We start from the raw sequence: 26,490 nt of genomic DNA, 5'->3' as shown, positions 1-26,490 counted from the left end.
CGGGATGAAAGCGTGGAATGAGATATGTGCTATTCATCTGCCTGTTGCTTCCCAGAAGCCAAATATTTGGACTGTACGTAGCCAGCGGACTGCAAGCACCAGAGCTATAAGCCCCATTTATCTCTCTGCAATGAACCGAAGAGACAGTCATTAATGAACGGGTCAGGTATAATTAACAAAAGGATAAATAATACGCAGCGGCGTTTGCGTAGTCTAGGGCAGTTTTAATAATCTGGGTATCTCCAGCATCGTCTCTTCTGCTGAGGAACAATCGTGAAGGGCACGAGAGTCCTTATTTCCAGGTACAAGCCAAAACAGCGTATCACGACGCTGCGATACGACGAGCCAGTTCAAAGTTATGGCGCATCGGTTCTCTCCTGCTAGCCAAACTTTCAGTGGTGGCAATCGCTGGAGGAAAAAATATGGAATAAATACGCCGTAGCCTTCAACCTCTAACAGGCTGAAATAGAGTTGTTCTGTCAGGAGCAACAGCTTGTATCAACTTTAGGTGGGTATCATCATGACAGGAGCAATGTAACGTTTAAATAAATATAAATAAATATGCGTTCTGACTTAATTTCCTAACCGTTGATGAAGGAATCCTCTGAATAGCTTTTTGTTCTTGTCAGGGCATCGTCTGATGGCTAATCCTGCACCAATAAATAAAACCTAGCGCTTTCCTTATGACAGAGAATTATACTGCCAGATGTCGTGAAGGCAGTGGACAATTACATCACATTATAAATATGGGGCTTGATCCAACACAATTAAAATTAATGAGATTTTTATTGCCTGAAATTTGCTAGGATCAAAGCCGTAATTAAAAGATACGGTCGCACTTTTAAAAGCAATCTATGCATTTGTGACACATCTATTCATAGCACGTGATAATCTTGCAACTATCTTGTACATAAAAAAAGTTAGTACGGGCGTACTTTTGGCTGATAAAATAAATTGTTTTCAGTGACCGGTTTTTTGTTTCTTTAAAAGCAGACCATTTTTACTATCCTGATCCAGCAAAATGCTACAAAGGCTTTATTAAGATAAGAACAGGAAATTAATTTTCCACTAAGTGTCTTTAGAATCGGTAACATATATTTTACGACTGATATGTAAAAGGACTATGGTCAAGTTGAAATCACACTTTTTCTGTGCTATTTAAAGGGGGAAAAATATTTATTTTTCCAATTTCTTTAACAGCAAACTTTTACTATTTTCCTCGCTGTATTCTCCAAAACTCAGATCCTCTAAACATCTATTATATGTTAATTTTATATAGGTAAGCAATCTAACCACAATCAGAACTACCCATATTTATAGTTAATGAGGAACAACAGAAATAGCGAGCGGTTATAGAATCACAAAAACTATTTTAGCAACAGAGAGCGGGTAAACTGAAAAGAAACGTCGAACTCGTGGCTTTTTTTAAAGGGTCCAGATTTCCTACTGTACTCTGTCTGTTTATTATGCTCTTGAGACAGCCTTCCTTCGGTCTCACACTGTCCTCTTCCTTCAGACTGATGTGAAACTACGGAGCTGTCCCCGACATCTCTTCGGAGTTGTACCATTGCAAGTGAGAGAAAACATTTAGCGTAAAGAAAGCGTTAAAAGCCTTTGCTCGGGTGTTATTCGAGAAGGATGGCGAGGTTACCCACGTCACCCAGAACGTGACAACGCGCTGCACGCTGAAGAGCGCCGGATGCGTGTTGCCCTCAGCAAGGAGCAACGTGCAAACGGCGCAGCTTCGCGTCTCAGAGCACAGTTAATTGTGTTTGGAAAGTACAGGTGAAACTAAGAAACTTAAAAAGTAGCAGCACTTTTCCAAAGGAATAAACGAGTAGGAGAAAAGGGAAGTTTTAATGCAGGAGAACAGCTGGGTACAGCAGGATATGTAATTTTGGCTAACTGAATTAAAGGAAGCATTGAATTTATTAAATATTTTTTTCTTAAGTTATGGCATAACCTACAATTTCATTCCTGGTTTTAAGTAGTTTCATATTTTATTAGCATTTTCCAGATCATCAGTGTTGCTCAGTATTTGATATAAATCCATTTCAACAGTGCTATGTGTTAATGATCAGAATACGTTAAAGAAAATATTTAATGAAAGCATGCTTGAAGTTGTAAAAGACCTACATTCTCCCTTTCCTGCCTTCGGCGTGCCACGAGAACGTTCGCTAGCATGGCATAAAATCAGGAATTGTGAATTTTATGCCGCAGCGAACAACTGACTGTTTGTCCTGCTGAGGGTTAGCGCTGGCCCAGGTAGCAGTACTCTGTAGTCTGAAGATCAAAGTCCAGCTTACCCAACAAAATCAAGTTCCAGCTTTTGTTTATTACTCGCTTAACCTTTCATTTTTACTTAATGTGCTTTATTCAGCACTGAAAAATACAAATATAAAAAAATGTTCAGAAGCCATGTTTCAGTGAGTGATCTTTATTTCTTGACTTATCATGGTATTGACACGTTCTTTGCTTTTCTTGAAATTCTGCCATCATTCAAACTACCGCGGTATTCCTTCTGAAAAAATGAGGGACTTAATACACAACACACATTTTCTGCTTTCAGAAAAAAAGTACTTCCATTTCTTTGATTCACCTTAGCAATATTTATATGAAAGAGTTGGTACTGATAAAAGCACTTAATGAAATAATGAGGTTCAAACCAACTAGCATTGGTTCCTCTTTTTCATATTCTTTCAGAACGAACATTATTTTAAGAGGATTTTTTTTTTAAGGAAATGCAGCAAATAATATCAGATATGTGTAAACACTCTCAAGGGAAAGCAAACAAAACCATTTATCAGTTGTATTCTTAGAGACAAAACCCCAAAGACGTCTTTAAAACAGCCTTCTAGATTCTGCAAGTTGTTAAGCATGGGACATTTAACCTGCTTTTTGCAACGCCTTCATTCCAAAGCATTTCCCTACTTGCATTTACTGAGAAGCTGCTATTAAAAGTACCTTCAATCTGCTTTATACATGTCAATTGCAGAAAGCTATTAGCTGTAATTGGCAATTTAAGTTTTTTTCCTTTTGCTGCTTTTAGTGTATGATCAGCTTCCAAAAGCAAGGTTTTAGAATTTCACTAATGTACCCTAAGTGATGTATTCACCCATGGCGTAGGCAGTTTTTAGTTAAGAAATTGGTCTTCATCAACATGCGATTTTACAATATGTGTCAAGAGACGTGAAAAAATATGTGCTCAGGAATTGCCAAATTGTGTGGAAAAGGAGCAGCGAGATAAGTGACAACACAGAGGAAACATCCTGGCATGATAAAAGCAAAGGGAAAAAATAGGGTGCCTTATAGGTCAGTGGTTGGTAGGCATCAAACTAAACCAAGCCAATATTTCATGAGTATAGGTACAGCTTACACTGGATGCTTTTCTAAGAGGAAAAATAGGCAAAGAAGGGAGAGAAAAAATAGTCTTCCATTCACTTATAACACGTTGGCCAGTCTTTAGGATCCCTCAAAATTGGGAGCTCCTTTCCAGAAAACTCAAATTCCAACTGAAAAAGCCACAGCATAAGAATTCATTTGACCTAACGTGTGACCGCGTGATTCTTTACCCCCCACCCCAACATTTAATTTCCAGGTAATACTAGAATAAGCGCAAGGTTTACCAAAAGAGCTCGAAAGGCTTAGCTTAAGTGTCAAAAAGGTTCAGCATCTCTGCTTTGGACGTAAGCCACTGTGAAGTGCGCAGGAGGCAGATCATTATCTCTCACTGTCGGACTGGCAAAACAGAGCTAGTTTACTCCGTTGGGATGGTAGAGAAAGTAATCCTTTCTGTGCCTGCGAGCCACAGTCTGAAACCACAGCGAGTGAAAGCAGATGATATACCTGCTTGTGTCAAAAATGTGATTATTGCTTTGCAGAAAAGGATATTTTTTGCCTAAGACAACTATAATGGGCTACTTAATTTTCATGAGAGTCCAGAGACAAGGTTTACAAAGATAATCAGGAGGTAAAAGATCAGGTAGACATCTAGAGAACAATTCATCTGCCCCCTTTTAGTACTTGCTACCCCACTGCTACGCCTTAAGATCACAGAATCACAGCCTCGAGGCAGCCGGGACCTCGGGAGATTGCCTAGTCCAGCACCTCCCGTGCTTACACCAGGGTCAACTACAGCCAGTTACCCAGGACGGGGTTTGAATATCTCCATGCCCTGGAGACTTCACAGCCTCCCTGGCCAACCTGTTCCAGCGTTTGACAACCCTCAGAGTAAATGAGGGCTTTCTTACTGGAATCTCCCGCATAACTGGTGCCCATTGCTGCCTGTCTTTTTGCTAGATACCGCTAAGAGCCTGGTTATTCTTGTTTCTTTTTTTTTTTTTAATCTTCCTCATTCTATATAAACTTAAATTGAAGCTGGTGAAAACCAAACCCCTTCATATGCTTGTTTTAATTTCTTTTGCTTTCCCGCATCCAGCTTGCTTGGCAGTGAGAAGTTAATGCCATGTTCTGAATACGTTTCTTCTGGGTCCTGCAACTTTGCAGGATGACTTTAACGAATAACTATTAGCGCACATTGATGATCACACGTAATTTTCTTTCTTTCAAAGCGAAACTGATTATCTTCACCTAACTTGTGCAGATCTCCAGGGAGAATACACTGAGGAACCACAGAGAATGGGATGGAAAAAGCTTTCGAAGGACTCAAAAGTTTTAGCACCCAGAGACTGACTAAGCACTTGCGTACATGAAAAGCGCAGTCTCATGACAAAAGCTCTCCTCTGTATAGTCAAAGGAAGTTCATTTACCTATTTTCATCATCCAAATGCCAGCATTCATTCATTCATGGGAAATAAACCTACTTGGGCTCACTTTTCAAAATTATTTTGTTGGAGTGTTGTAAGAGAATCCTATAAAAGCAGCGAAAGGCCCACATACAGCTAGTGCAATATTGAAAATCTGCCCAGAGCCATTCTGGGACATCGCGAAGACTTCAACAGCGGTGAGCCACCACGGTGCTTCCAAGAGCAGGAATAACAGAGGAGAAAAAAACCCACAGAACCAGTTTTCTTCGGCGCTGTAGGCAGCAGAAGCAGACTCTCCACCTCTTTCAGAGGCACTGCACCAAGCGGTTCTCCTACGGATGCAACACGTGGTCGTCACTGATTCTTTAGTACAAAACATAAAATATTTCCTATTTGTGGTCAGTCCTAGAACACATAGATAAGGTTCTAGCAAAGCCGATTACTCCCAGTGACAGCTGCTTGTAACTGTTTTCCAAGAGGGCCTGTTCTGTGGTGATGTGGAACTGGGAGTGCCAGAGGAGGGCTTTTTTCCACGTTCGTAAGATTATCCAGGCTTTTTCTGACCCTCAGCTGCACCTTTGATACACTATAGCCAAGTAATGCTATTTTTGTTCGTATTTTTTACGCCTGAATAAGGTTAAAACTGAGCATTTCTTCTAGATAACACTTTTTCAAAATTATCAGTTCCACTACACCTACTGAATACACTCCTGTTTGTAGATTTGTTTGCACACAGTCCTTTCAAAAGAAACTTATCAAAAACATCTGCTGCCGTGACTGAATTTGAACCAGAGATCAAAACACCACCTATGAATTCTTTAGAAAAAGAAACCGGCCAAAAACCATATAGAACTCTCAAAGGATAAAAATAGGACATTTTATGTTTATGTAGTGAAAAGAAAAGGAAATGTATGCATAATTTTACAGCTATTTAAGAATGCAACCTTAAATTTCAAAACTGACCATCACTTCCATACCGTTTAGCTTAGAGACAACTGCAAAGATGGAATTCGGGCACTACCGCGGACGGTGAATTTTGTGGTTGCTGGAAAATGCAGGAAGGGTCTTGTTATTTATCAATAACATTTTTAAAGCACACCTTCAGCTGGAGGAAACCCACATTAGAGAAGATATATATTTAGCAAGGTAGATGTCAAGTGAATGCTTTGCTGTTAGAAAGAAAAATACATGAAATAGTACATTTCCATTTAAGTTAGCTTTTTAATATAAATTTAAGAACCCAATGATAAAAAAAAAAACCCCAAGCAATGTGCATCCAAACAGCTATTAATTACAACAGGAGACGCTTAACAATGAAATGGTTTGTAAGCTTTGAACACGCAGGATGTGCAAGCCCATGAAGTGTTGAAAGAAAAAAATTTAAATTAACAGAAAGAAATGGTGAAAAGAAAGTTAATATTCCTTTTCTTGTGAATATTTCCCTTTCAGTCTACCATAAATTAGCCTTCCTCGTTAAGGACTACATAAAAGGCAAAGGAAAATATTTAGAGAGTTTTTTTCAAGAGGCATGTAATAATAAAGTGAGTAATTATAGTAGCATTAGGATGCTCAGGAGTGTATTTTACAGGGTGGTTAATATGGTTCATGGGTAGCTGAAAGCACATGGCCTTTGGCCTCATGCCTCACAACACACATGGGGCATGCATTAATGGCTCCGTAAAGCACACCCTATTGCATCTCACTGCTTTAATAAAGCCTTACAGATGAAATGCAAACCCATTTTTAGTGGAGCTAGGGTATTTTGCTAAAGGTGAAAGGAAAATTTCAGTCATAGAAGCAAATCAACTCATGTGCAATAAATTGTGTCGACGAGTAGAGATGGAAACAAACTTTTTTTTGGAAGAAATTTACGCCTATGTTTCCCGTTGAACTCAGTGAGATGATACAAATAAGCGCTTACCAAATTCATGAGGTCTTAGCACCTAAGTAAGGAAAAGAGGTTAGGGATATGTTTGCCTTTTTGAAATGATTTGGAGCTATACGGCACTATACCTCTTCTCTCTTTATGTTTTGTACTTCTGCACTGAACACTTCATTGCTAATTAATTAAAAAAAAAAAAAAGAATTATTTCAGCATATGGCAAAGCAAGATCCCTCAACTGAAATCCTTCTGGAAAGTGTTGAGAAGATGAACAAATTATAACAAACATCAGAGATTTCATAAAATCAAACATTGAAGACCTGACATAAAAATACAGCAAAAATCATTTTTAAAATGAGTAGAATTCCTGAATGTGTAGTGAGCCTCAGAGAAAGTCTTCTCACCTTTTTGATTAATTCGAATCTTGATACAAAAAGAATGAAAAATTACTGCAGAACAATGAAAAACCTCAGTAAGTTCTATTTCTGTCCTGCTTCTCATTCTGAGCAACAATAAACCCCCTGAAACATGGAGAAGATATTTCAAATAATTAAGATACGTAAGTAATCTTTCTTGGTTCAAAAAAATGTTTAGCTTGCAACGTTCACAGCACAAGAGATAGCCAAAATACTCCTACAAATATGTAGGTATCTATAATTTATATTTGCTTGAAGGCAATTTTCATACTTTGCTTAACAAGGGATGGCAACCAATATGCATCATTTCCTCTGGCCTTTCATAGGCCTTCACCTAGCAGTTTTTCACGTAATAACGCGTTCAAAATCAGTTTTCACCAAAATAATATTTATTTGCCAGTACATCGTGGGATGTAAGAAATCCGTCCTTCAAACAACGCGGTCTTCCATATATTCTCCATTGGGAAGTAACGCAAACCGCTACACTGCGCTGAAGAATGCTCTGCGTTGGCTGGGGCAGGCATTTACACATGGATCACCCATTAAATAGAAGAGAAAATGTAGGACTGTCTCTTGCCAGTACTGCTGCCAAGAGAGTTTTGATCCTCCAGATCTATTGTTCGCATTACTCTCTTGAAACATTAAAAAGTGCCGTTACAACCTTAAAATACAGGTCTTGTTCCAGTGATTCAAAAGTATCACAAGGTATTACATCAAAGAAGTATCAGAACGGTATTTGGGCTACTACCTATATACGTAAACTAATTTACACACCAAAAAACTTAAAACCTGGGCAATTTTATGCATTCGAAATGTGTGAAAAATGAGAGCAACATTTGCAATGGAAATCCCTGTCAAGTTATCTATTGCTTCCAAAGCCCCACAGTATACAGAAGTGCTTCATTTAAGCTTCAGAAAACTTGGGACTATTTTAATACATGTAATTAAATGCAGTGAATTGGGAATTTAGAAGTATGCTATCTACTCGTCCTGCTACTTCTATCAGAAGTCCCAAAGAAAAAAAACATATTAAAACCTTCATTTGCCTTTTTTATGGACGTAAATTGCATCACTTTCAAACTCAGGAGTGAAGAGTGCCCAGCCCACCAAGACTGGCCACAGACCTAGCCTAGATGCTGAGCTGTAGCGTATTTCTTAATGTCTTCCTGCCTTGGTTGAAAATCAGAATGTTGGAAACTCAGGGGATTATGTCACTGTTGGAGCACTCTGTGGCGAGATACAGATTGCATAAAACCCCTAATTTATCCCCACCTCTTGGCCTGCAGTCAGGCAGATCCTTCCCTGGGAAGTTTGGCCAACGCAGAGCCGCCTAAATTCTGTTTGCTCCTAAGGATGGGGCCAAACCCGGCTTCCTGACGGGCCTCCCGCCACAGGACACCCAAAGGCTTAGAACAGGGCATAGCGTGTAATGCAAGTTATTTTGCACACCTGAAGCATTTGTAATACTGTAGATTAGAGGTTTTGCCCAGGGATCAGCGATGGCGTAAAAGTAATCTGGTCAGATACTACTTAGCGGAAAGTGAGGGTCGCTACACAGAGCTAGGTGATAAAAATTACAAATAACTTCATGTAGGATAATAGGGTCAAAGATTTTGATTTTTTCTTCCTGAGGCAGTAAGATGCCTGTAATTTGTCTTCAGTGAATGCTTTCTTTACTATTTTGCAAATATTATCAAGTTGAAGTTTATTATGCTCTCAGAGATAGATCTGCTATTTGGAAAACCTGAAACACTTTTATTATATGATTAAATATTGATCAAGGCAATTTATCTTACCAAAAAGTAATTTCTCCTGACAGAAATGACACCAACTACTCTTACGCCAAAATGAATAGTTTTAAAGTTTGTTATTTGTTATTTTTCTGTTTACCAAAAAAGAAGTCTAGTGACAAACGTTAGAATAAACCTGTTACCTAAAAAGTACCTGTACCAAGAGAGAAACCTGTTCAATGGCAAACAAAACGATGCCTTTGTGCCCTAAAAAACAGAGAAGCGGGTGCGTATCCATCTATCCAAGCAGATGGATAATGTCAATTTGCCGTGCTAGAAAAAGCACAAATAGAAAAGAAATGGTTCATTTTAAGAGCGCACTATATATTCAGGGTTCCCATTTCATAAATATCTTGCCTGCTGTGCACTGCAGTTGACCCTTTAAACATATCTAGTCAATAACCTATTGTTTACCGCGAGTCCATTTTGTCATTTTGATGGTACAGATTCAAGTGTGGCAATCTTCCTTTCTCTGCTTCACTGCCTACATGACTCCCTTTGGCTGGTACTAGCTCACAAAAAAAAAAAAAGCGCCACTAAAATGTCATTAATTACAGCAGGTTTGAGATCCGAATGCTAATTCTATTAATGGGCCTATGAAATTAGGACACTGTAAATCTAGACGAGCTGCGTTTGGGCCTCCTGTAAACTGGGCTGACCTGAGGTTACCCGCTATATTAAATAAGAGTTGTCCAATGCACTTTTGGAATGCAAAGTATGCGTAAGTCGGACCTCGCGAAGCACACCACCAGAGGGAAGGGATAACTGCGGAACACTTTCTATCTTAACTTCTCCTATTTATCTAGCATCAGATTCATTTGAAGTGTTTCATACTGAGAAACAGTGATGCCCAAGGCTAAGGTGGGATCAGATAAGGCCTTCTGGACACTTTCTCTACTGCATAATCCCAAAATGTTGAAGTTTCATCTAGAAGCAACTTAATGTTTGTATATCTAAAGCAGACTTGCTATGAAGCTGCCAAGGGTCTCTCAAAGTATTTACGGATTAACATTCTCTGCATGCTCTTCTGATTCAGAACACTTAAATGAATGATTTTTGACTGCACATTTTGATGTGTTTTGCTATTAATTTCCCATCTTTATTTTCAATGTAATGTACTTTTAATTAGGCAATCATATATAATCTCCTGTTCATCTATCATTTTTACTCAAACGTGTTAGGAAATGGATAATAGAAAAAAGGCTCATCAGAGACCCTTTGGTGGTACAGCAAAGCTGGAAGGAAATGCCATCTCCTGACAGTACCTTTAAGGTTTCTAAAAAGATAATGGATGTGCTTGTCACCACCGCTAATGATCAAACATTTTCCTGGTTTTACTGGATATTAAATTGTGAACTATAAAAGAAAACCCACCAGTCTAAGCAACATAGGAAAAAGAATCTTGCTACCTTTTCTTTGTATCTCCTTTGATATATAACTAACATAAACCTTCTTATTCCACTGTTACTTTACTGAACAGTCACTATGGCACGAGTGGGTGATGCTTGCTTTTAGTGAAGAGGCTTATTTTCAGGAGGAAAGACAACTCTCCAGCTTGCAGAATGGGAACGTGATAGATTATATATGCAAAAATGCTTCAGTGACACAGGACGCTAATTCATCACAATGTATTTATAAAGTTGACTAAAGCTTTTTTAATCTGACATAAAGCAGTTTCTGAAAGGGTTACGTCTAAATTTCATACATGATTTTGAAACATATTCGAAAGATATCATCTGTTTAATATTTTCGGTAGTATTACCATGATGTCAAGATAAAGGTAAGAGCAAGGCAGTAAAAAAGACAAAAAACCCAAACTACACGATGGGAACACCGCAAAGTAGATAACTACCAGAATAAAGAACTATCAGTTTGACAAATTAGATTAACACTGAAAAAAAAAAAAAAAAGGATCTAATTTGAAAGCACTGAAAAAAACGGTATGTTATTCTATTTAGAAAGAGAAAAATATCAAAACAAGACAATCACAATAGAATTAGACTCCTGAAACGGGCAGGTGCTTCCAAGTCGTTCTGAATTAGTTGTCATTATAATATATTCTCATCACTGCGTTCAATCCTGCAAATGGCCAGCCAGACAATCCTTCATCCCATGAAAACGCTCACTAGGCTACATTCTGGAATTACTACAGCAACGGGAACAGAGTCACGTGCATCAACTTACCCATAAAGGTAAACGCTGTGTGCTATTTTTTTGCCTGTTGGGAAAGCACAACGTCTTGCTGAAGAGGAAGGTGGACATGGCAGAAATGCTGGGCTTGGCGCAGATCGCCCAACACTTACTGCAGGGCTGTAGCCTTACGTTTCACATCCCTCTTTAGCCAATACGGTATTGCTGGTTGGCATGATTCCGCACAGAAGCGATATGTATGTTCAAACCTAACGTATATTCCTAATGTATTCTGGCACACAGTGGCAAAACACGTTAAGGCCTGATAAGACTCGTCATCTGTCACTACATTGTCCATAAAGCTCTAACAGTCATTAACAAAAGTAGGGAAGGCCTTTTGCAATAGTTTTTTTTTTCGTTCTGATTTCTTTCGCTATTCTGAGTTTTCTTGTACATGAACGTTGCAGCCCAACGTAACCGGCTGACACAAGACGCTACTGAAAAATTGAGGTTTGGGCTGGAAAGCACAACATACCTCTCCTAAGCGTAGCTTTTGTTTCGCAGAAGCAGCCCTGTGCATAAGTAGCAATTTTCCAGTACCCTTTTTCCTCATTGCGTCGTTTCGAATTATGAGCAGCTAGGCTCTGTCACAAGGGGAAGCACTCTACTTATGAGCCCCATTGATTTCAGCGCGGTTATTGGGGAAATAATATACCAGTAAGAATAAGGATATCAGGTCTTTTAGTGCGCTGCAGTGACTTTGCTTTCAGCATTAAAATTACAAACAGGCAGAAGAAAAAACAAACCCACACCAAAGTGGCAGAACACCTGGATCGGTGTTTTCTACTCAGTAATCCCAGTCAATATCCTCTAAGTTCAGGGGTGACAATATAAATGCGAGACTAAATGACAGCAACGGTTCCTATACCCTCCTCAAAAGGGAAAACTGCTTATAATTAAAGAAAGCATAACCAAGACAATCTCACTTTGGGTGCGCTTCTATTCTGGCATAAACTAAGGTCTTACAGTTACAGAACATTTGGCTTCCCAACGCAGATATTATTTACAATGCAAAATGGAAAATACAAAATACATGTCATTTTCCTCTCTCTTTATTCACCTTTTAACCCAGACTTTTAGAATGACAATTTACTCTTTCTGTAGGGAGAACCACTGCCTCTTAAAGGGGGAAAAATGGGAAATGTAAAGCAGTGTGTAACCTAGAGATTCCTGTGAATCCTCCGGTTGGGTTTGTGAGCTGCATTGAAAATGTTTCTTTCAGTTCTATTAAATTCCTGTGGTTAAAAGATAATCAAGTGCAAGAAGTATAAATTAAGAAAATGAAGAAACGGTTACGCAGTGAGCATAAACCAGCTCTCTCCTTTCTCTCCCCTCTTGAGAGCAAAAGGGTAGCAGCCAGTGCTGACCCAAAGCACTCTTTCCTAAATAAACCTTTCATAAGGAAGAACACAGAAAACAGCACTGTCAGTATTAAATCTCTCTACCACCATCTTTTCTGGTTGTTAAACAGACTCCTTTTAAAATCCTTGTACGTTTCTTTTATGAAATATAAATAAAAACCTCCTTCTTTTTACCAGCTGGAGATATTTTAAATAAACATTTGAAGTCTCAAATTAGTTGCGTTCAAAATCCAAACTTGTCTTCACATCTGTCCTTTCCTAAAAACAAGCCACAAAAATATATCTGCACGTACTCCTATGCTGCCTTTCAAGGGTATTAGACTGCTCACGCGGTGTTCCTCTCTAGACAAGTTTGCTTGCACAAGACTTGCATTTGAAGACAATTGAAAAAAGATATAAATCGTCTGTTTCCAATGGCTTCTTATTCAGTAGCCCCTGATTTTCCAGGGTAAACAGTTCTCTTTTCCATCTTATCTCTATCTAAGGAAAGATTCTGACAGACTTGCATTCCCAGACTTGTTTTAAAGACAAAATTGGGCCAGGGAACTCACTGGGGTTTTGTTTGGTTTTTTAATATGCTTGCTCCATACTTTGTTATTTTTATAATTATTTTCTCTTTACCAAATAAACTTCCCTTTTAAGCAATTTCTAACATTTTATTTATAAAAAAATCTTGCATCTCCATGAATTTCAGGTCCTGGAGCAGATTAGTCTGTAGGACAAAGGTTGTCTCAACACAGAATAAATAGAAAAATCATCTGAACTGCACCAAAAGTTGTCTACTGGGGATTTAATAATAGTAATCTAATATCACAGCATATCCTCCCTTCCCATCACTATTGGTCTGGAAGAAAATGTTGCTGGTGCAGCACTAAATGTTCCTTTACCCGGGTTCCTTGTTAAGAAATGTTACAGTGCGAATCTTGGTGAAACAACAGCGGAACTCCTAGGACTCACATAGATCGTCTGTATGAAGACATATATCCACAAAGACTGGTTCAAGAAACCCAGACCAATAAAGGTCATATGAAAGTGAGAACATCGACCTTATTTTGTCCCTATATCTTCTCATAAGAGAAAAAAAAAATAACCCCTATATTGCTTCTCCCTGTACAGGCAGGCATTTTACACAGCAGTGAAGTGAGATCTAGGTGTCCCGCAGGCAACGGACCACACAGCTCAACCTCTCGCCTTCTGGGATGCGATAAGGGAAGCTGAGAATCGGCCAGCTATTTATTTGTAAAACCACCTCTTATTTAAAGTGACTGCAAAGGATAACGTCCTGCCAAACAGTGACGAGCAAGAGTTTCAAAACAGCAAAAGTAAGTGTTGACATCTACTATGATTATGCAAAAGTCCTACTCTGAGGCTATTTTAAGACCAGGAACCAAAGGAAGGCAGAAAAATGCAAACTCTGCCCATTTTCTTTTTTTGATTACTAGTGTGTTTCTACACTACCTATTTAGTGATACGTCATCATCATTTACTTAATACGTGGCATTGTACCAGATACAAAACCTATGAACGGCTGCTACGTATAGTTAACAGGTACATTTATTTCACTGAGAAAACCCTACGAGCCTGACACAAGGTTATTTTAGTTAGTTTGAAAGTAATTTCAAGTATTCGTACCAATCACTGGATTCTATTGTGAGTTTTAGAGGTTTTACTGTAATGGGTCCCACTTAAAAGAAAATTAGCTCTCTGCCCCTTGAGGCTCTGTAAAGACCACAAAGTCCAAAGAACCACAAAAGCACGAACACAAATGAAATCCTCCTAAGCTCAGTGAGATGTTAGCGGTGGGTTACCTCAGGGATCGGTGTTAAATTACAAGTGGAAAATCCATTACCGTCAACGAAGGCGAATTAATTTTCATCTTTCAAGCAACCAGCCCTTTCAAACACTGTGACTACAAGTGATTTAGGAATTAGATTAAATCATTTACAAAAATAAAGAGTACTTGCAGATAATGGATACTGTATTGCTGGACAGAATACCCTACTGTCGTATAATATAGATAAATATTGTTTGAAACGTCAAAAATGAGAGCGCTGGTGCAAAAATAAAATGTTTATTAGAGGCACAGATTATTAACTACTGCACTAATATGTACCCAAGAACCTGAAGTCACTATATAAACTGGAAGACAGGAGGAAGGAGAAAAACATACAAAATATCAGAATTTCCTTGCTTAAAGAAATAAGTCACAAATAAAACGTCCAACTGGATACTAAGGAATAAATCCGGCAAAAACCACAGTTATGATCTTTCTGGAAATGATTCGGTCCCTTATAAAACACAACCGTAGTAGACTAAGTTTCAAAATCTAAAGCCAAAATTCATTCCCTCCCCCCAAAACTGAAGTGTATTCTGATATCCAACTTAGAACAAAAATGAAACTCAGTTGGAAGAAAATCACCCAGGTGAGCAAACCAGAGCCAGTGAATCTGGGGATCGTACTAACCAAATTCGAAGCACACAGAAATAGAGCGTTGATGAAATAAAATGACCACACAAAACAAAACCAGAACAGCAGACCTTGCTAAGGCCCACGAACTGAAAGAGAAGTCGACTGGTCTTCAGAACCAACCGCTCTGAATGACGCCTGACTTGTCACACCCCTTCAGACGTTACAGGGAATACCCTTGGACCTGTGCAAGGAGTCTGAACTTACTGTACTGGCCTCCGTAATACTGAACTCCTGCTTTCAGGAGTCTGAGTGTGCAACATTTTGGTAAAATATGCAGAAGAAAAAAAAAAACCCCAATAATCATGTTGTCTCAAGAGCTGGTGAACTTGTATCACGAATGGGACCACACTGAACAAATAGCAAAGTATAACGTCTTCAGAAATACAAGCTACCGGAGGGATACCGCACCGTTCTACCAACAGCGCCGGTATATCCTGTTCGCTGTATTTGAAAGACCCAAAAGTGACTCTGCTGACTCTCTAATTTGGCCTAGAAAAGAAGCACTGCAGGTATTTGAATTATAAGAACGCTTTTCAAAACCACAATGAACCGCAAAACAAATAGGTAAAAAGTACAGCTCTTATTTAATAACGTTTTTATAACCTCCTTAGCTTTTTCAAAATATGAAAACATCACGGTAATCGAAACTGTCTCTTTCTTCCAACAGAAACCCCTGTTGTCTCTGACTTAAGATTGAAATAAATAAAAAACAAACAAACAAACAAACAAAACCTGTCTGTGAAGTAAAACGTTACTGTTATTCACAGAAAAAACCAAAACAACACCAAAATACCAACTCTTCTGTCTGAACAGCTCACCAATGGGAACCCCCGTTTCATACCACTAAAAGCAGGACAGCAGGTTCTTCCAGATAATACTGGCAACTTCTCATCCCCAGAATACAAACCTTTTAGTTGACAAAGAAAAGAACACAAAAAATGTCGTCGTCGTTCTGCTTGGTTATTTTTTTTCTTTCTTTTTTTAAATACATTCTCACGTATAACATGAATTACATTGCAGATAGCAGGGATTAATGGAAAGCTGAAAGCTTCTTACCAAGTACCCCAAGGCGATAGTTGACTGTGATGACTATCACATTCCCATAACTTGCTAGAACACTGCCATCATATAAATTTCCAGTGCCTTCCATGTAGGACCCTCCATGAATATACACCATCACAGGCTTAGGTCCCCCACTGTCCCGAATGTCTGGAAAAAATATTAAGACACATTTTATCTCAAGAAAGTACCAAAAAAAAAAAAAAAAAAAAAGATACATGCAATAATTGATTACTTTTTATTTTTTTTAGTGAGGTTATTTTTCTTGAAGTGTTTCTCAAGCAACTTCTTTCACATAAGGAAAAGGGCAGGTGAGCATAAGTGTTTCCTTGTGGATTTTTGAAACACTTGTTGGCCTCAGAAAAGGTAACGTGTTTGCTCAAATGCAATGGCACAGCGGTCTGATTCTGCGCCTGCTGGATTTCACATAAAACATCTACTAACGTCAGCAGCGTGAGCTCATTTAGGCAGCCTGGACACTTCTGAAAGCTCAGTCCATCTTTCTGTTCACTTAGCTAAAGGCAATTTGCCATAGTAAGATAAACAAGATTTCTGCTCGTACATAACCTAATTGCTTCCAGTACAGTAAGAGCAATAATTTATAAAAAGGGTGTAAAACCAGCTGTCTTTGATAAACCTGAAGTCCAGGTTTTCAAAACGTACGTGGAAGCTGTTTGCCGCTTAGACCTCATATCGGTTACCTGGGTAGCCTCAAGTTTAAGGAGCATGGGCACTTCTTATTTTACTAAATTGTGAAAAGGACTATATGTTATATTTGAAAAAATAGCTGCCTGGAACAACATTTCCAAATCCCCACCCTGCATTCAAACAAATATTAAGGTTCTCAAAAGTAACACTGAATGCAGGTAACAATTTTAAATCTTAAAAGCTCTGTCATTCTCTCAGACAACAAAATTAGATATTTACATATTGTTTTGAGTTTCTTTTTAATGAAGACATCGATTTGAGTACACCCACTCCCCCGCCCCCCCAAACAGTCCTATCTGCAAATTGATGCATCTACTCGGAGTTAAATTTTCTATATCTGAACACAAGGGCTCCTGGTGAGGAAAGCTGTTCAAGTACCAATCCAAAGCAACAGTCAGTGGTGGGATAATACGTGTTTTTAAGAGATTTCTTTCTGTTGGATTGGAAAGAAATTATCTAAGGTGTAATTTTAAACTTTTACATCTCGATTAAACTGTATTTTGATCTAATTTACTAGGCGCCTCAGTCGTTCCCGCTGCCCAAGTCATAGTATTCTATAATACTCCCTAAAAATCAAGAAAGGCAGTAGCAAGGGAGCATGAGAAAGCTTCCCAGAGAGGAACGGTACTGCATGTTCTGATTTTAAGGTATTTTTTGTCATGAGGGTATTCAAGCGACTCCCCCGATTACTCACTTCAGCATTTGAAGAAAGCTTAGATGTATCGTTTAATACTTTGATTTGCAGGAATCTTAGTTAAGATGCTTTCAAGTAAGCTCTCTGCAGAATTATTTGAATCATTTCTGGAGCACTGTAAGGACAACTAGGTGAGGGCAGTTACGCTAAAAATCTGCTTTTTGGATTTGCTGAAAAAATCAGCATGGATTTATAGAAAGCCAGTTGCTATTACTATTTTGATATAGATTCTAATTGAAAGAAAGTGCCAGAGCAGTCAAGATCAGAAATTGGATCTTCAGTATTGGAAGTACTAGAACAATCATTTATTCAAGACCAAAAGGACGATGAAAGGTTGTGCAGGAAATTGCTTGCATGGCTTTCCTCACTCGAGCGTATCGTAAGGGTTTTCCAACGTGCAATTTTCAAAGCATAAAGCGAAGGAGATTCATCATCTTCATAGGATAGAATTACGAGCTCCTGAGCGTTAAAATCTACTCAGAGGAAAAATTCTTTTCAAATTCACGTACTGTTTTCAGTAGATCATTTGCTCACAGTCTATGCTGCCTTTTTTATTTTTTTGATACAAATATGGAAGAAATAATAAATTATTAATCTGAAATCATTGCGTGACTGTTCCCAGCAGAAATTGTACACAGTTAATTGTATGCTTGGTGGTAGCACAGGGGGAGACTGTCTCAGAATTCTTCTTTAATTAAAATTACATAGAATTACAGAGCACCAACTGTGAACAGTAATGAAATGTTGGTAGCACTGGTCTGTTTATCTGGAAAATAATATTGGGATATTTAGAAAAGAATAGGTGTCCTTTATCGGAGAAAGGAAGCCCACATCCATAAGTAAAATCTGACATATAAAAATGATTCTCTGAGTAAATTCTGTCTATACCATACTTCTGTTATTTCCTACTCCTAATATTCTCGCAAAGGTTACAGGCAGATAAAGACAGACTAACTTTCAGCTCTGCCCATGTGCCATGTCGGGGCAGGTGACATGCAGTATGAATTTTCCTCAGGTTGCTTTGCCAAAGTCATCGGTCTTAAGAGAAATCCCTTCTACAAAAGAAAAACTGCTTGTGTGTGTTTTTCAGGCAGTAATCTAGTACTGGAGACATCTGTGAGGTTATGCAGTACTCAGCTGAGGCCAGCGGGACTTTGGGCTATGGATTATAAGGAGGCTACGGAGCTCTTCACGTGAAGAAGAGATCACTCCGTTTTCCTCTTACAGTCGGTGGTTTCATATCAGTTGCCGTCCATAGCTAGGAATATCTGAAAGGCACAAACATTCAGCTGGGAGGGTACTGTTTAAGTACAGACCTTATTAACTAGTGGATGTTATTAACTAATAAGATCAAAGGAAGAGAGCAAAATTCAGACCATACTCAAGAATCGATTCCTACCTGAAAGAGAGCATTCTCCCATGAAAAATACCACCCTTTAAAATTTAAAGGGAGTGCTAAGGTCATACTCTGCGAGGAGAAATCCTGTGTTGGCACAAGAGTGGCAGAAAGACGCACTTTTCAAAAATGCTTATTGGAGCCGAGTGTCCAACTCAAAGAAAATAATTGAGTTTTTGATGCTCAGATACTTTTCAAAACCTGACCCCAATGGATTTGATAAGTCTTTCTTTTTTTTCCTACAAGCTGCCGTGGGTCCTTTCTGCACGTGTGCTGGAGTGGGCTCGGTAAACTGGGGTTACGCTTTCTCACAGAGATCAACAGTTATTCATGGAGGCAGATTAAGATTTTCGTGGAAGTGGCTCATCCTGAACAGGCCCGAAGAACCGGGGTGCAAACGTGGCGTGGCTGTCGAGGAGCGTAGATCTACGTGCCGGTTCAGTTTAGTTGCGTACTGTACCCTTTGTTGCGTTTTATTAAGCGTCGCTTCAATTAAAAAGCAGACACGAATATTTCCAAAGACATGCAGGGATAGCGCTGTTCAAAATCCTCCTCAAACGCAACTCTTCTGTTCTCATTCACACAGGAGATAAGTTTTGAGTGCTGCAATTTGTTTGGCTTTAAACTGCTAGTTCATAAAACATCTAAGTTGGTTGCAGCGTATAGCAGAGAATGATCTTATTTATATGACATATACGTGAACCTTCGTATTACGAGTTCCATCACCGCCTCTCTCCACCTTTCTAACGTTTGTTGCATCTCCTTTTTATGTCTGGTCTTAACTCCGTTACAGGCAATTTAGGAAGAGGTCTGGCTTTTATTCTCTGTTGGTTACATCACGCAACAGGGATCCGGGTCTGACTGTGAATACCAGTCACAATTGTCATATATAACAAAACATAATTATAGCTTCAGTCGTTTGAAGCTGATGCGAATTGGCCGCGTGACTTAACAAGTGCAATTTGCAGGGAACAACCAAAATGGGAAAGGAAGAAAGCCTACCTGGAGACAAGCTCGCACAAAAAATATAATTAGTTTAACACAGATGCCACAAGCAGCCTTTTTCTAAATGCTGTAAAAAATTGTGACGTTTTGATGTAGAGAATTAAGTAAATCTTGTTATTTGAACATGAAACAGCTCAAGAACAGTGAAAAACTTTTAGATTGGTTACTGTAAAACTTATGTGTTTCTTACCTAGAATATTATATGGATATATGTGTAGCTCTTCCATAAGCTTTTCTCCTAAAATATTTAAGTAGAGCATGGTACCAATCAACTCTTGTTCATTTAAAAGCCTTTTAACAGTATTTCACCTTTCACTTTGAATCTATCAGATGCCTCACAGACACACCGCTATTTTAACAGGCTGGTGCCCTTCTCAGTGTTAAGAAGTAAACATTGATTAATGCCACATTTTTAACACGTGATATAAAACTACATGTCCTGACACTATTGAAGTGACTATTGAGCTTCTGTTAGGAACGGCAGCGAGGTTTTAGACACGTTTCTTGCTTTAAAATATGGCACCCTTCAAGTTTCAGACAAATAGAATTATCTCCCTTGTTTGTTTCTGTATCTGTCAAACCTAAGGATCGTGTTGTGCCCTCTCAAACACTTAACTACCTTTCCCTGATAGCGATTTGAGATACTGATGGTGAACTGTGAATGTATATTCTAACCTTAAAAAAAGGCCTATGCTTTTTCAGGTAAACACCTGGAGCAGATTCTCATTAGAGTAGGGCCTCAATAGCCAGGTAGGCAGTAGGTTTAAATTATTAAAAGATGATTGTTCAAAATGCAAAAGGTGACAGACTTTTCACTGTGTAAGTAATACTTGGCAGGGCTACAAGTATAATGCAGCCCCAAAGAGATGCATAAATTAAAGGTCTGTCAATTTTTACTACGCGCGTTTTCAAGTATTAATAACATCACTGCAAAAATTCAACGTAATCCAGAACCGAGGTTCTTGGGGAAAAGGGAAAATCTAATTGGCAAAATTTAATATGCAAGTGACATTGGAGTCTGTACTTGGGAGTTGGAATCACAGAGCTAAGGTGACTGGGTGACAGGAATCACTAATACATCTACGTGTATCAGCCAACAGGTCCCCCCAGAGTGGTAAGATGTGTGCTACTCCAGCCGGGCTGGAACTCAGCGGAGGCTGTAATTAAGGCTGGGGCTTAGGGTTGCTCTGCGAGGTAGACAAATGTGTTTTGTTTACTGATCCCTGAAGTCCAAAAATGTACAACTAGTGCCAGACTAGAAGATTCTTTCTCTCCTTCTTTCTTACCCTGACAGCTGAAAGCAGATGAAACGCTGAACTTCGCAAGCTAGCCTATGTTAATACTAATGGAGTGATAGGGCTTTTTGGAGAAGATCCTCAATTCTGAAACGTGCTCTTTTGCGGCAGTGACGCTACAGTCTGTTAAGCATAAGAAGGAATTTGCAGATGCATTCCACATCGTTAGCAATTTAAAATTTGAGTGGATTTTTGTTTGTTTTGATTTAAAACATGCTCTGGACCACGAACTTCTTTCAGTCAATGAAGTCCAATAGCCCATATAAGACAGAGCATCAGACTAAATGATCAGAATCATCACAGTTACAGCCTGTGAACAAACAGCAACATCTGTTCCTAATCTGTCTCCTTTTTCACAGGAGAGATGGGAATGGGGAAGGGAAGAGTAGAAACATCTAGTAATTACAGTGCAGACCCTGCTTCTGAGGCATGTTCCTGCTTTTCTATGGACATGGTGTCTGCATTCCTCAGACTTAGCATCTGTACTCCTCATTTCTAAAAATGGAATGATAGCATCCCTCTATTGCACAGGGATGCTGTGAGACTGAATGCATTAGAAACCGAGAGATGCTCAGATAGCGCTGGGGACCAAATAAGGATCTGAGATTGACAGACTGATGCACTAGGTAAGGTGCGTATGACAGAATGGTGGATGAGAAGAATTCATCTGTGAGCAATCCTTCATGGATATTTCATACAGCGCTAACTACCTGGAAGTCTAGTTCTGATCCCTGAGTACATAGGCTGATTAATGATTTGTGTTGCTGTATTTTAAGTCATGCTAAGGATTTTAGCACATGGGAACTCAGGGTGCCTGAAGAGTCACTGGGTTTTTTTTGCTACAGCTGAATTAAATCAAGTTCAATTATTGCCTTACCAAAATTCAGACTGAGATAAGATATTAAGATCTAAATATTTTATTTTTTTTAAAAGCAAGCCTTGTTTCTAGGTACAGTTTATTCAACTGCTGAGCATTTTAAAGTTACATCTTGCATCTACACTAGCCACGCTTACCTGACGTCAGCAAATAGGCAAATCTGGCACTGCTAGAAAAAGGGAAAGCCCCAGTGCTCACTGGTTGCAGGTGCTTTTGCCACTCGTTTTTGGTGCCTGCTCAAGTAGTTCAATACTTACTGAAAAACAGGTAAGCAATTGCAAGTGTAGACATGAAAGGCTTCCGCAGCCACAAGAATGCATCCAGACCGGGGCAAAAAAAGACATTTATATAATTTCTGACTTCTTGCATGTTTCACACTCACAGAATTTGAAAACACCTTCGTATTTTTTTTAAACAGAAAATTTGCAGATCATTAGCTGGTAATGTGCACTACAGCCTCCGGGTCTTTTGAAAACAAAAATGAAAAATGATCTAATTAAGCCTGCTCTACTGGTTGCAGCACACACCAGAGATCCAGGTTTGATTACTGATTCCAGTGCTTGAGCTGGCAAGGTTTGGACCGCAATACCGTGGTCCTGGCATGCAGCAGCAGATGGGAGTACGATTATTGAACCCTGTTTAAAAAGGAAATTTTCTAATCAAACCCTGATGTTTGAGTGACACAGTACAGAATACTGCCCAGGGATTTGACCCAAGAAGCTGCTGTGAAAGATCTTTCTTCAGAAGATGGATGATACAAGAAATGGACGTGGAAGCTCTGAATTTCTTAATACAGAGCCATCCTGGGCATTTTAGAAATCACTGGACATTGTTTAGGTGCCATGCATTGCATGGTTATATGATAGTTTTTCACTGTGTGTAGCCCAGTCTCCCTAATATTCCTCAGCATTCATTCAAGTTTGGTATTTGCTTTATTTTTGTCTGCAGTTATTCACTTGCAGATTTTTATATCAAATAAACACCACCATACTGCAAAAGGTGAAGGGTTTGATGGACAGGTTGGCAGAAACCTAGACAGCTAAGGTGGGTTTCTGCCTTGCTGCTTTCTTTCCTGCTCCTCATACCCAAATACATATGACTTGAAGCTTGTGAACTCTTCAGTTCTGCACATGCAACAAGCTCCAGAGCTCCAAAGCAGAAGAACAGGTTCACAAAACTCGGGTCAGATCATCCGATACCGCTCCTCCACCGAGGGACAGTGAAATGCAGGGCCTCGGCAGGCAGGGTTTCTCCCAACCCCACAGACATCCCCCTGCAGCCTTCACTGTCTAGTGGTAATAAAAATTTAAGTTTGCCCTGTCTCTCTGTGACTCTCAGAAGCAGTGAAAGTCTAATTACTGCCTGCATTCTTCTATTGGCATGGAAAGTGGAACAAAACTGTCACTTGTATGCCAGGGAAAATTAATCCCAGTCCTATAAATTACAGAGATTTATTAATGTTGTAAACGTGTTTCTTCCCCCCTAGTCTGACTGCTGTGTTCTTACAGTCCTTTCTCTCTCTCTCCTACAATTGTCAGTGTGGGAGACAGGTTTCCTCTGACACGGACACTTGTTCTCCAAAGACTGAGATCCCTACTTTCACCTGACTCTACATACTAAACTGCTTGCCGATAGCAACGACTCTCGGCTGAATTTTAACAAACTTAATCTCTCTAAAGTGTGTCTAAGCAGAGACGGACTCAACAAATGTTAAGCTATTAGCATCTGTCTTGGCAATTATACAACAATTTAGGAGAGCCATTAAGGTCCGTGGGATGAATAACCCAGGTTTCAGGCCTTCTTAAAACATATTGTTAAAACAAGACAGAGTAACTTTTGCAATGGCTAATTCAATATCACAGGTCTTGGAGAATGCACAGGAATGACCCTGGCAGTATTTTTTCCACGAACTAAAGTAAAAATGACTTGGCCTCATTGAGCTAAAGTGGATCCGAATTATCATACTCAGCTCTGAATAACATGAGAACTTTCAAAGAAGATCTTCAGATAGGTTCTTCTTTCAAGCCTTGGGCCAGCTGGTGGGCTTTCATTCATATGCTTAACACAGACATTCAGTAGAAGATTCTAAATCAGGTACGTATAAATTTGTCAGTTTATTTGTGAAGTCTCTGTTCAGTTATTGGGTAAGAAGTTAAATGCTCATATTTGCCTTCCTTCATCTTTTGTGATAAAAGACAGCATGTTTCTGTTTGAGTAAACCAGTTAATGTTCTGGGTAATGAAAAATTTCTTAATTAAGAGCCTTGAAGTTTACAAGTTAAGTTTCGTCTTAGTATCTGGCAAAAAAACCCCAACCACGCAGATATTAACAGTGAAGCGAGTAGCAACTCTACTAGTCTTATATGGTAAATTGTTTTACTCGACCATAAAATATACCAAGTATGTGTTTAAGGTTCAGCATTTTGAAGCACATCAACTTGAAGGGATGAGACTGCTCAAGAGAAAGAGCCCCTTGTTACCATTTCCATAGCCCTGAAAAAATACCACATCTGCGTAGTGTTTATGAATTATGTCTGTTAATCATATACAGAGTAATATACTTGACATTTCAAACCTTCCATTTTACTTGGTAATAGGGTTTTCTCAGGGTTAGCACAGGCAGATAGGCATCTTTATCTGCTCGTAGAAATCCAGAAGGGATCAGGTTCCTTTAGACATCATCGGTTTAGCCCCAATGAACTCACTGGTGCTGCGCAGAGCCCCAAAGGCAAATGTTACCTACCCTTCTAGGGCTACCTCTCTGCTACAGGGAGGTGGGGTAGTCCTGCATTCATTTATATTTGTTCATGGCATTGAAAATGCACAAGTTTTTGTATTTGGGGAAATTCAGTTGCTTAAGAGACACTTTCTAAGAACTTTCTGTATTTTTCCTTTTATAAACACAACATTTTATATGTTTATCAAACTGAGGTCGGTGAAAAAAGAAACATCTTTGTACTTGGTGAAATACATAGGGTTAGAAAACATGCAAAAAGGTGTACAGAGAAACTTTAAAAGAGTGTTAGTTTAAATAGTATGGACAAAATTCAGTCAAAAGGTGGGATGCAACATATCAAAAGTCCATTTCAAGAAAACAAAAAACCCTTCTTTTTAAATATCGTTACTGTTTTGTATCAAAAGGTAGAACTTAACAACATTCTTTCTTTTAAAAAATTAAAAAAATATATATGTATAACAACAAGCAAGAAGACAAAACACATCAAAAATGGGAATTAAAAAAAAACTCTTCAAAAGAAGACAAGAAGTCAAAAAAAGAGGGGAGAAAAAAGATTTTCAGGGATCCTTGTCATGCAAATCAGTTTGGCGGCAAAAAAATACCTTCATCTTCAGCACCGTCATTATCACCTAAATCATCTGTCTGTTTCTTTGTAAGGGGACCTAGGATTGAGAACGGAGAAAATGGAGGAAAAAAAGACAATTCAAGAATATACAAGACTGAGGAAAAAAAAAAAACAGTGAATATTAAATTCCCATGGAAGTTTCAAGAAAAACATTTGCAGGGAGGGAAATCTTAGTTTATAACAACCAATTTTTCATTACATTTTTCAAACATTACAGCAAAACCTTCCCCTAGGGGGTATGGCTATTAGAAACATCTAGCACAAGAATCAAAGAGCGCCCAGTGCTTTATTGTTTTTAAATGAAGAATCAAAGCTTGTTTACTAAAAGCATACCCACCATAAACTATATTTATCCACTTAATTGTTTTTTGTTGTTGTTGTTATTAGGAATAGCGGAGACAAGAACTGCCAAATTACCTCTTGCATTTGATGCAATAAGGTGGCTAATAAATGCCTTGACAGTTGGTTAGAGCAATATTTTCTGTGAAATGCTAATTCACATTTCTAAGTTCAACCATTTAAGCTCATGCTTTACAGAGATAAGCATGGGTTTGGTTTTTTCTTTTTCTTTTTTTTTTTTTATTGACACACTCATTACATTCTTTTCAATACAACTGTAGATTCCCTTGAAACCTTTGACTACCTGCTGAGATATTTGTAGAGAAATATAAAAATCCACATATGAACTAGAAACAAGAGTGAAATCCTAGACCGACTGAAGACAATGAGTTTTGCCATTGATTTCAATGGGGCCAGGGTTTTACCCACAGTATGCAAAAGTTGCATTGAATATGGGAATTGAAGTTTTAGCTTGGGCAAGACCCACAGTATCATAACTCCTTGTTTCTATAACTGGATGGCAAGACAAGTCTTTCATGCCCAGCACCTGTACTATTAACAAGCATTAACAGATTCATCATATTTTCCAATGGGAAAAATGCCCGCTCCTTTACTGAGTAATAAAAATATACACCAGAAGGAAAGTCAAAGGCTATTCTGAAAATATTTCCATGTCATATATTTTACACACTTACGCACAAACAAAAGACAGTTGGAACTCAGCATTATCTTTTCTTTTTTTTCAGAGCTCTCTCATTTCCATGACATTCTGTAATTTGCATGCAAAAAAGCAATCAGTACAAACACAGGACTAAGTAACAAAAAAAAAAAGAAAAAGCCAGCCAAGCACAGAGTAGAAAACAAGAACTTTCTCATGCATA

General features: G+C 38.7%; 1 protein-coding gene across 1 annotated transcript in view; it reads right to left on the bottom strand.

The window, feature by feature from the left end:
• NLGN1 (neuroligin 1) overlaps positions 1-26,490 on the bottom strand; it is a 316,462-nt gene that overhangs the window by 190,159 nt on the left and 99,813 nt on the right. The window contains exons 2-3 of the mRNA XM_064458015.1: positions 25,248-25,307; positions 15,932-16,084 (exon numbers count right to left, since the gene is read on the bottom strand). Coding sequence (XP_064314085.1) covers positions 15,932-16,084; positions 25,248-25,307 — 213 coding nt within the window. The remainder of the gene's footprint in view (positions 1-15,931; positions 16,085-25,247; positions 25,308-26,490) is intronic.

This window comes from Phalacrocorax carbo, chromosome 7 (genome assembly GCF_963921805.1).
Source record: "Phalacrocorax carbo chromosome 7, bPhaCar2.1, whole genome shotgun sequence".
Lineage (NCBI taxonomy): Eukaryota > Metazoa > Chordata > Aves > Suliformes > Phalacrocoracidae > Phalacrocorax > Phalacrocorax carbo.
The sequence above is the reverse complement of the archived record's forward strand: the minus strand, read 5'-3'. Positions and strand labels throughout refer to the sequence as shown.